This window comes from Suncus etruscus, chromosome X, assembly GCF_024139225.1.
Source record: "Suncus etruscus isolate mSunEtr1 chromosome X, mSunEtr1.pri.cur, whole genome shotgun sequence".
Classification (NCBI taxonomy): Eukaryota; Metazoa; Chordata; class Mammalia; order Eulipotyphla; family Soricidae; genus Suncus; species Suncus etruscus.
Window position 1 is genome coordinate 1,858,133 of NC_064868.1, and position 12,021 is coordinate 1,870,153.

The following is a 12,021-nucleotide window of genomic DNA, read 5'->3' on the forward strand; positions in this document are numbered from 1 at the left end:
TGCACTTTCAGGTTCAAAAAAAATATGCACAGTTTCACAGATAAACAACAGCTTAGAAACTTTAGAGAATCAAAAACAGCTTAAAAGAAAAACATGAAAAATTCTAATTTAAGACAAGACAGACCAACAGACACACCAAACTACTACACAAATATGACAATAAATCACACGACAGTTATCTCTCTCAACTTCATTGTACTAAATGTACCAGTTATTAGACACAGAGTGGCAAAATGAATCAGAAAGCTGAATCCAACATTCTGCTGCCTTCACGATACATATCTAAATAATGGCAACAAATATAGACTCAAAATCAGTTTTTGGAGGAAATTTGTCCAAGCAAACAAATCCATTATAAAGCTGGAATGAACATATTAAAAACAGATCACACAAAATTTAGACTCAGAAAAGTTATAAGGGACAAAGTTGGACATTATGTAATGATCAAGGGATATGTCCAACAGAAGAAATCACACTTCTAAACCTATATGCACCCAATGAGGGACCAGCAAAATATTTAATATTATTGTTGACAAATCTGAAAGAAGACATCAAGATAACACAATAATAATGGGAGCCCTCAACACTGCCATATCACCTTTGATAGGTCAACCAGGCATAAATCCAACAAGAATGTACTAGATATTCTAGCTTTGAAAGGAATAATGGAAGAAGATTGCCTAGTAAATATATATCAGGCATTCCATCCCCAGAAAACTGGATACACACTATTCTGCAATGCACATGTGTCATTCTTCAGGACAGACCACATGCTGTCACATAAAACATGCCTCCATAAAAATCAAGGGGATATAGATTGTATAGACTATATTTTCAGATAACAGTGCACTAAAATTAGAAGTGAATAAAGGGAAACAGAAGGAAAACTAACACCTGGAAATAAAACAGCTCAGTTCTTAACAACCAGTGGGTTGAGATGAAATCAAAGAAGAAATCAAAACTTCCTGGAAATAAATGCCAATTAAGACACAAATTATCAGAATTTATGGGACACAGCAAAAGTGGTACTAAGAGGAAAATGTGTATCATTTCAAGCACACATCAGGAAGGAAGAAGGTGCCTACCTAAAAATCTTAATGACAGAACTTAAAAATGAGAAAATGATCAACAAAATGAACCAAAAATATGTAGGCAGAAGGAAATAACAAAGCTTAGAGCAGAAATAAATGAGGTGGAAATGCAAAATAACAATCCCAAAGATCAACAAAAGTAAAAGTTCGTTCTTTAAAAAAATAAACAAGATTTATATATCAGTAGCAAAACTCACAAAGAAAAGGAGAGAGAAACTTAATAAACTAGATAAGAAAGGAAAAGGTGGACATCACTACAGATACTGCAGAGATTCAAAGGGTAATCAGACACTACTTTGAGAAACTCTATGCCATGAATCATGAGAACCTAGAAAAAAAAGGATAAATTCTTGGAGTCTTATAATCTTCCACGCTTAAACCAGAATGATCTAGCATATCTGAACAGACCCATCTCTACTGAGGAAATTAAAGTGTTAATCAAGTCTTTCCCAAAACAAAAGCAGAACCCAGAGGGATTTACTAATTAATTCTTTCAAAATTTTCATGAGGAACTACTACCAATTCTTTTCAGGCTCTTTCATGAAATTGAAGAACCAGGAACCATTCTAAATGTTTTTATGAGGTTAACATTACCCTGGTAACCAAACCATACAGAGATGCTGCAAAAACAAGAACTACAGACCAATATATCTGATGAACACAGGTGCAAAGATCCTCAACAAAATTATGGCCAATAGGATCCAACACCTCATCAAGAAGGTCATACACCACTACCAAGTAGATTTCATTCCAGGAATTTAAGGATGGTTTAAGATACATAAATCAATCTAAATAGTACTATATTAACAAAAGAAAAAATAACCATATGAACGGATCATATGATTGATGCAGAGGGAGTATTTATAAGATCCAACACCCATTCTTGATAAAGACTGTCATCAAAATGGGAATGGAAGGAACTTTTCTCAACATAGTCAAGGCCATCTACCACAAGCAAATGCAAATATTATTCTTTTTTTTTAAGTTTTACTGTATTTTTAATCAGAGAATGCCAGAAAATGAAACAAATGTTTTAAATGGTTAATAGTTTTTAAGATATCAAATATCCATAAAGTTAAAAATCACCAGTCACCTACATATTTTCGAGTAGTAAACATTTCAGAAATGTAATAAGCCTCTAGTCAAAAGTCACACCTTTCTGAAATGCAGTTACACAACAAAAACAAAATTAAAAATTATTAGAAAGAATTTGGTGCCTTAAAATAATGTTAAAGAGAAGTTTTCAAGTGCAAAAGATGTTTAGATTTTTATTTTATATTACCAGACAGAAAATTTGGGGTCTTTACTGGTTCCAAACTGACTACAGTTATAAGAGAATTATGTTACCATTTATAACCTTCAGTCAGAACAGAACCAGTGCACTCTTGCAGTAGAATGTAGCTTTAAAATGTGCCATACAATATTTAAAATGATTAAACTGAAGCCGCATAGTTCAAATCTGGTGGTAAATTTAGTTCCTGAGTTAGCTTTTACGTTTTTCATCACTTGACTACTTAGTACCTTTAAATCGCTTGCTACATATCTCTGAATCAGTAACTATAATAATGTAAATAAAAGTAAACAACTTTTTTCACTGATTTCATTAAAATATATCAAACATGGTTAAATCTTATTTTCTGTCTATCTGGATAATTTATATTTGCATTGTAAAACAGAACAGCCTCACCACGAGTTACATTCCAATTATTTCACCTAAGTGAAGAAAAACTGAAAGTCAAAGTGTAAAAATTGGATAGTTAAGCAGCTCTTACATGTTTATCCCTTTTAGAGACCTATGATGCCCTTTCTTAATTATGAATCTGAAAGCAACATTTATAGTCCTTGTGAGCCAATAAAAAGCATTCTGCTGTCTACTCCAGGCAGTGGTTAGGGGACCTTGAGGTGCCAGGAATCAAACTAATGTCAGCCATATGCAAGGCAAGTACCGAAACCCTGTGTCTTCTCTCCAGCTCACGTAATTTAATTTACAGTATCTACTGAAAGAATAAGTTTTCTTTAGAATCATGGTCCATGGTCTGGAAAAAGAATTGAGATGTGTTAATTTTATTTAGACCAATAAAACATTTGGGGAAGCTGCAAGGCAAAACAGGGAGGAGAAATAGCAAAAAGGTTGTAATAAAAACCTCCCTTGTAAACATCTCTCTTTTCCTCCTAGATTTGAAAGCGTTGTCTAAGTTTTAAAAATTTCCAGCAGACGTTTTGGCCATATATCCTACAAAATCACCTCTATTTCAGCTAGAATGCTTGTTGTTAAAGAATATCCTGTTGGTCAGATGAGAGGTAGTGACATTTTATTCTCTCAGTGCTGAGCTAAAATTCCCACACATCTGGCTTATGAGTTACAAGGGGAAAAGCATATAAGCACCATTGTACACTCTTCATGTTTGGTATTTCAAGTCACCTATAACTTCATTTGCCATTGGCAGCTGACAATCGTCACTGTGTAAACACTGAAAGCAATGGGTATCGTTACTATTCTTTATCTAGACATGGTGGACCAACATCGTCTTTCAGAAATGAAGCAGCTTTCCTCCCGTTCTTCTGAACATGATCTTCATTCATTTTCTCCAAAGCTTCAATCTCAGCCAAGAAATCAGCTTCATTATCTGCAGAGATGTTTAGGCCTGAAACTGCATTGAAGAGCTCCCGTTCATTCAGGGCTTCCTTTACTCCTCCTTTCTGGAAAAACTGCGAGACATTTCTACAGTCACGAAACAAGAACTCCAGGCCATGAGGATGGGTTGGTTCTACAGACTGACTGACATCAATCAACCAAACCTTCCCTGCATGCCACAGCATGTTATACTCACTGAGGTCAGCATGTACTAGTGTGCACTCATTATATAACTGCTGCATCAAATGAACTGTTTGATAGTAGGCATCTGTCATTTCTTCACTACTGAGCTTTACTTCTTTTAATTTAGGGGCTGGAACTTGATCATGGCCAATAAAAGACATAACTAAAATGTGTTTCTTGAGCAATACCACTGTTGGAAAAGGAATTCCAGCTCTCTGCATTCTTGTAAGATTGTGCATTTCTTTTTCTGCCCACATGCGGATGATCTTACGTGGATTTAGTTTACTGAAGCGATCTTTAAACCTGAAGTCATCTTTAATATATTTGTCACGATTCTTAAATTCATTAAGAGTTGTTTTAAAAACCTTGATGGCACATTCTGTAGGTATTACTTTATTATCTTCCTTGTCATCCTCCATGCTCCCTCCATATGCATGAAAGACAACAGATTCCTTTCCTGTACTAATACAGCCGGTGATTGTTTCCAACATTCCAGAATTGATCATTTTATATAAAAGCAAACGTGTCTTAGGATCAACTGCTTTTTCAGCAGTAGAATGTTCTTTTCTCTCATGGAGGCGGGCACTTCGACGTTCTTCTGAGTAGGCATGTTGTTTTAAAGCATTGAAAACATGGTTTGACAGCTTTAAATCCATTCCAATTCCATCTCCTACCTGAAACCCTGGTGCAAAATTTTCCATTCTGGCTGTATTCTTTCTTCCACATACTACTTCATCATGTTTTGTGGTGATGTCTTTTCCTTTTCCAATAAAACCCTTTTTGGGTGTAGGAACTGGTTTTGCTGCTCTGTAGGGATCATCGCGAGTATCCTGCCAGTCAACCTCATCTTCAGAGCTATCACTGTCTTCATAAGGATGCACTTTTCGATAATTTTCAAAGGAAATGGAGACTTTGCTATCTCCATTGAATTTTTTTTCTTCACGCCTAAGCTGTGCATCATATTCTCTGTCAAATTCCATCTGTAGCATCTGAGCCAGCATTAGGTCACTGGAAGTGTCATTGTTTTCTCCAGTAATAAATGGTCCTTCAGCAACATCCACTTCAGGGAAAGCAGCAGTTTCTTCTTCTAATTGCAATTCTTTGGCCAATTGTTCACTCATTACATCAGCTAAAGAACAAGATGTACTTTGAGAGGTAGCCCATGGACACTTGCCGGGTCCCCAGGACGCTGCTGGCCCGGGCTCAGGCGATGACACTTTGACCAGATCCATGGGAGGAGACGGAAGCCGACGACAAAGAGGAGAGAGGGCAGAGGAATGGCAGTGCAGGGAAGTGGCCTCCGTCGAGGAGAGAGGTGGCAGGACGGGGCGGGGGACGAAGGCTTTGCTGGTGCCAGAGCTGGAGATGACAGATGGCGGCGGCGCCGGCTGTGTCCGGCGCAAATATTATTCTTAATGGAAATAAGCTAAAAGCCTTTCGTTGAAAATCTGGTAAAAAGGCAAGGCTGCCCTCTCTTACCATTCCTATTCAACATAGTACTGGAAGTTCTTGCCGTAGCTATTAGGCAAGAAAAATATATCAAATGCATCCACATAGTAAATGAAGATGTTAAGCTCTCACTGTTTGCAGATGACATGATATAATGTATTTAGAAAACTATTAAGCAGTAGTTCTCAAACTACGGCCCGTGGGACACATATTGTATTTGTTCTCATTTTGTTTTTTCACTTCAAAATAATATATATGCACTGTGCATAGGAATTAGTTCATAGTTTTTGTTTTTACTATAGTCTGGCCCTCCAATGGTCTGAGGAACAGTGAACTGGCTTCCTGTTTTAAAAGTTTGAGGACCACTGCTGTAAAGACTACCAAAAAGCTTCTTGAAACAATAGATTCATATAGAAAAATGGCAGGCTACAAAATTAACATTCAAAAATTAATGGCCTTCTTATACACCAATAATTTTAGAGGAAAATGGAACTTAAAAAAGCAATCCCATTAACGTTGCCACACAAACTCAAATACTTTGTAGTCAACTTAACTAAAAAAGGTAAAGGACCTATATAACAAAATACAAAACACTGCCTCAAGAAATAAAAGAGGACACAAGGAATTGGATACATATACCCTGCTCATGAATTGGGAGGATTAACATCATTTAAATGGCAACACCCCCACAAAGCATGGATTTAATGCAATCCATCCAAGGACATCCAAGAACATGAAATTCTTCAAGGAAGTGGATCAAACACACTGGAAATTCATTTGTAGCAATAAATTATACTACAAAGCAATATTTATTAAAACAGTTTGGTATTTGAATAAAGACAAACCCTCAGATCAATGTAATAGACTTGAACATTCAGAGAATCTTCCCCAGACACACAAAAATTAATATCTTTGATAAAGGAGCAAGAAATAATGGAGCAAGGAAAGCCTCTTCAACAAGTGATGTTGGGATAACTGGTCAGTTACATGCAAAAAAAAGTGAACTCATGCTTAACTCATGCTTAAAAAAAGCTAACACCATGCACAAACATCAAATCCAAATGGATTAAAGACATTAAAATCAGACTTGAAACCCAAAGGTATATCGAACAATACATAGATAAAATACACATGACATTAAGATTAAAGGCATCTTCAAGGAAAAAACAGCATTCTCCAAAGAAGTGGAAGCAGAGATAAACAGTTGGGACTATAGTAAGCTGAGAATTTTCTGCACCTTAAAATAAATAGTGTCTAGAATACAAAGGCCACCCAAAGATCAAAAAATAGGGAGAATAAATGAACAAAAACTTCCTCAAAGAAGAAATCAGAATGGCAAAAAGGCGCATGAAAAAATGCTCCACATCACTAATAATCAGGGAGATTCAAATAAAAACAACCATAAGGTACCATCTTATGCCACAGAGACTGGCACATATCACAAAAACCAAACAAACAAAACAAGAACAATCAGTGCTGGTGGGGATGTGGAGAAAAAGGAACTCTCATTCACTACTGGTGATAATTCCATCTAGTCCAACCTTTATAGAAAACAATATAGAGATTCCTCAAAAAACTTGAAATTGAGGTCCCATATGATTCAGCTATACCACTCAAAGGGACACAAAAACACAATACAAAAATGTTTTCTGCACACCTATATTCATTATAGCTCTATTTACAATGGCCAGAATCTGGAAACAGCCCAGCTGACCTCAACAGATGAATGGCTAAAGAAACGGTGGTGTGTGTGTGTATGTATATATATATTGTATAATGCAGCCATCAGGAGATATGAAGTCATGAAATTTTCCTATACATGGATGGGAAGGTTGCACTGATGAAAGGGTGTTCTTTTTATCACTGAAACCCAACTACAAACATGTTTGTAAACATGTTGCTTAAATAAAGATATTATTTTTTTAAAAAAAGAAAGTATGAAAGTGCATATCTCAAGAGGAAAGATGCAGGTGACATGTGCATAAGCTGGCAACACAAAAATACACTCTTTTTTGTTTCTAGTTAACTTTTATAGGGTTTCTCCCAACATGCCCCATATATGGTTTTCTTCGTAGGTAAGACTCCATTGCCAGGGTGGTTACCTAGAGGAAAGAGTTGAGGATAATTGATCTTCTTTGACATTCCATTCCTTGCCTTTGTTCCCACTGGAGCTTATCTTAGAGGTGGTATTTAGCCTTCTCTGGCCTGCAAAGGAACTGGGTAAGTATCTTATGGTGACAGGGGCCAGGGGCAAGAGGTGGCACTTCTGACAGTGATGCTGTGTGCAGTTTCAGTCTAGTAAAATGGTGGCTCCTCTTTCAGAATCCATCTCCTGTTTTTTGTATCCCAAGAATTTTTATTACATCTCAATAATACATTGCTGGGAGGGGGGCTTTCCTAAGTGCCTGCCTGCCTCAGGATCTCACTCAGAGCCTCCCACATGTCAGGTTTCCTTAATCATATTCCTGTCCTCAGCTCCATTTTTAAATGGCTTCACAGTGAGAAGTGTGATGTCAACTTTCAATTGTATCTTGTCATCTACTTCTGTCCCCAAATGTCTCGCTCTGACAGACACCAGTTTGTACATTTTTATGAATTCAAGTTTTTGTGTTTGTTTAGATTACACAATTTAGTGAGATCACACTGTATTTACCTTTCTTTATTTTATGTATTTCATTTAATACAATGCCCTCAAGAAACACTTAGTCTTATGACTCATAAAAAATGAAGCAATGAATATAGCAGTGCAAATGTTTTTTTTTTTTTTTTTTTTTGGAATTAGTGGTTTTTGTTTCCTTTTGATAAATACCACTTAGAATTGTTAGATCATCTGGAATTCTGTTGTCACTTTATTTAAACAAGTGATTAGTTATTGTAAAAGGTTCATTTAGGCATATGCAATGTGGAATCAACCTCAAATGCCTAACTCAACTCCATCAGAATTAACCTGCCTAACGGTCTTAGAAGGACTACAAATATGAGTTTCTTATGGCTTCTCACTTGAGAATGATCCCAAGTACTAGAACCTTCGCTGCTTTGTGATTTCTTTGTAGTGTTTTTTAGAGTCTTGGTAGACACCTAAACGGGTCCTTTCATTTTGAGACTCTTCATTTCTCTGACCAAGTTAGCAGAACACTTTGGGAGATTTTCGGTTGCAGTTGATTAGAGACATTTGCATTCAGTGAATTGCCAATTTCGCTTCCAAGAGTGTGTTGATGGTATCTTTAAAAGTCATTGCTTCTTTGAGACTTCCGGGTCAACTTGTTTATCAGTGAGTAAAAATAATATTGAGGCTGGATTAGACAGACACATAGGAGCCCCCTTCCCTCTGTCAATGACGCTTTTTTTTTTTTTTTTTTTGCAAAAAGCTGGTTTTATTCTTTTGCCTTTTAAGGAGGGTGGGAAAGAACCTTAGTAATCGTGCTCAGGGGCCTATAGACAACTTCTTGTCTTTGAGGGTCCAAGAATGAGATGTTACTCGGGCCCTGAGGCACCATGAACCACCAGGGCCAACAGGGCTATATCCAATGCTGCTTGAGAGGCCACGTAGTGCCAGAGGCCCAACCAGTTTGGGCATATACTAAGTGTGCTCTCAACTATTATATTCCACCTGCCTCAATTTTTAGTTATTTCAGGAACTTCTATACTGTTTTCCATGGTAGTTATACTAACTTACATTCCAATTAACCTTTGTTGCTACTGAGCTACCCTCACAGGCCCCAGTGTTTAATTGATTTCAGCAATGTGTTCCAATTATCATCACACATATTTTATCCATGCCTTCTACAATGTATTCTTTTTAGGGCAGGGGGTTGTTTTGGGGCCACATCCAATGGAGCTCAGAGTTTCTCATGGCTCTGCACTCAGAAATTGCCCCTGGCAAGCTCAGAAAATTTTTGGATGCTGGGAATTGAACACAGGTCTGTACCAAGTTGGGTACATGCAAAGCAAACGCCCTACCACTGTGCTATTTCTCTGGCCCCTACAATATTCTTAAGTATAGTATCTTAATGAAAGTATAAATAAAATAATTTTCATAATTTATATTTTTAATATAATAATTTTATTGTGACCAAAGAGTGAATAACAAATCTTTCACAGTAGTATTTAAGGTATATAGTGACAATGAATCAGGGATGGCCATTCCCACCACCAGAATTGTCCTCCTCCCTCCACCCCTTTTCCCAGCATGTGTCTCATATCTCCTCTTTGTCCCCCAGAGTGCTAGTAAAACTGTTCCCCCCGTATATAGCTTGTTGTAGATAGGGTATCAATTCTGTTGTTGACTTTAGATTTGATGCTTAAGTTGAATCATTTTTTAATTCCACTCAATATGGCTGTTTGGTCCTGGTACCATTCATTTTTAATTCCTCCACAATTCATGATGTAGAACAAGATGTTTTACATTTTGTAGTTCTACTGGAAGGGGGCAAAGGATAAAAAGATAGCAGCTACCAAAAAACTAAAGAGCACCCAGCAGCAACGAATTACCAAATAATAACCACAAGAGTGAAAAAGGAAGGAAAAGAAAAAAGAAGAGAAAAGAGAAGTAAAAAAGAGAAATAAGAGAGAAAAAATAAAAAAGGAGTGCTGGTGTGGCAAGGTTTTGTGCCCCACCCTTTTTTTGCATAGGCACAGTAAGTATTGGTGAAGTAAGAAAGGGAATTCCTTTGGCCTAAGAGTTTGAGGGTTTCTCCACCCTTGAAGCATACTGTCATGGGAACAACTACTGGCGCTGTACATGCTCATTACCTCCCCCCAAAGTCTTTATTGTGATGCCAGGAAATTTCCGCTCAATTGTAGATGATAAAATCAGTCCTTTGTAGCTAGAGGTCTTGGTATTTGCACTGGTCATAGGACAAGGTCTAGGATAGAGTTCTTATGGTTCTAGAAGTTCTGTTTCATCATTGTTGTAATCAGTCTTCTGTAATGAGTGGTCTTTTTTTACTCAGATTCTAGGCCAAAGCCTTGGATAGAGTCTTCCTAGATCTGCACAGTCTCCATTGTCAAAGTCAAGCCTCTGTGATTCGAGATCTTGATTTTTGTACAAGTCCTAAGTTACAACCCAGGGTTAGGTTTTTCTTATTGGTCGCAGGATAAGTTCTGCCCAGTCATGGTTGTCAAAGTCAGCCTTATGAGTTAGCGCTCTTGGTTCTAGCACAGATCGAAGGACATCAAGTCTTCTTATTTCCTCTTTCCATTAGGTGATAGGACAACCTGCTCTTAGATCAACTTGTCATTTCCTCATTGTCAGGATGTCATATCAGAAATGGCACAAGTTGGTGCCAGAGCAGTGTTAGAAATTTCCCAGTTAAGTTTGTTTCTTGGTGTTGTTGCAGGGAGCTCTATCAGTTCTACATCTGAGATATGGGGTTCAGAGTTAGACTAACACTGTCCAATCTGATGGAGACTAAGTTGTATCCACATGACACATGTTCAGGGTGGGAGGCGTCCCTGTGCTATAAAGATTGAATTCATATCCCTAGAATATAAGATCTTTACTCTAGCGGGGAGGAGCATGGGAGGAGGCCGGGCAGATATCTGACTTATGGTTCCTTCTGATCCTGAGGCCAGATCTTCCCAGGTATGGGGTTAGGGGACACCCCACGCCGGAGGCCTTCTCCCTAGCTTGGGGTGTGCTTGGAGGCTTGGCAGGCCCACAGCCGTTCCCCTAATTTCTCCCCTGGAATCCAGGCCTTCCCTGGGTGCCAGCTCAGGTGGCCAGAAGTGGTTCCAGGTGGACTCTTTAGGGATCCTCAGGATTCCCTCAACCCTACTCTAGGGGGGAGGAGTATGGGGAAGAGGTTGGAGAGATATCTGGCTTCTGGTTTCTTCTGATCCTGGAAGCCAGCTCTTCCCAGGTATAGGGTTAGGGGATACCCCATGTCGGAGGCTTTCTCCCTAGCTTGGGGGATGCTGGGAGGCTTGGCAGGCCCACAGCTGTTCCCCTATTTCTCCCCTGGACTTCAGGCCTTCACTGGGTGCCGAATCATGTGGCCTGAAGTGGGTTCCAGGTGGACTCTTTAGGGGTCCTCAGACTTACCTCCCTCACAAATCTAGGGGAGAGGAAAATGGGGAGGAGGAAGGGCTGATATCTAGCTTCTGATTCCCTCTGATCTGGGAGGCCAGCTCTTCCCAGATATGGGGTTAGGGGACACCCCACACCAGAGGCCTTCTCCCTAGCTTAGGGGTTCTGGGAGGCTTGGCAGGCCCACAGCCATTCCCCTATTTCTCCCTGGACTCCAGGCCTTCCCTGTGTGCTGGCTCAGGTGGCTTGTAGTGGGTTCCAGGTGGACTCTTTAGGGGTCCTCAGGCTTACCCAATCCCTACTCTAGGGGGGTATCATGGGGAAGAAGCCTGGCAAATATCTGTCTTCTGGTTGCTTTTGATCCTGGAGGCCAGCTCTTCAAAGGTATGCGGTTAAGGGACACCCCATGCCAGAGGTTTTCTCCCTAGCTTGGGGTGTGCTGGGAGGCTTGGCAGGCCCCCAGCCATTCCCCTATTTCTCCCCTGGACTCCAGGCCTTCCCTGGGTGCTGGCTCAGGTGGCCTGAAGTGAGTTCCAGGTGGACTCTTTAGGGGTCCTCAGGCTTCCCCTCTCCCTAATCTAGGGGGGAGCAGCAGGGGGAGGAGGCTGGGCAGATATCTGGCTTTCAGATACTTC

At 39.2% G+C, this 12,021-nt stretch overlaps 1 protein-coding gene across 1 annotated transcript; it reads right to left on the bottom strand.

The window, feature by feature from the left end:
* Window positions 1-2,540: 2,540 nt before the first annotated feature.
* LOC125999347 (serine/threonine-protein kinase RIO3-like) lies at window positions 2,541-5,292 on the bottom strand. Its single transcript, XM_049767422.1, has one exon. The coding sequence runs from the start codon at window positions 5,139-5,141 to the stop codon at window positions 3,585-3,587; it is 1,557 nt and encodes a 518-aa protein (XP_049623379.1). The 5' UTR covers window positions 5,142-5,292; the 3' UTR covers window positions 2,541-3,584.
* Between the last annotated feature and the right edge of the window lie 6,729 nt (window positions 5,293-12,021).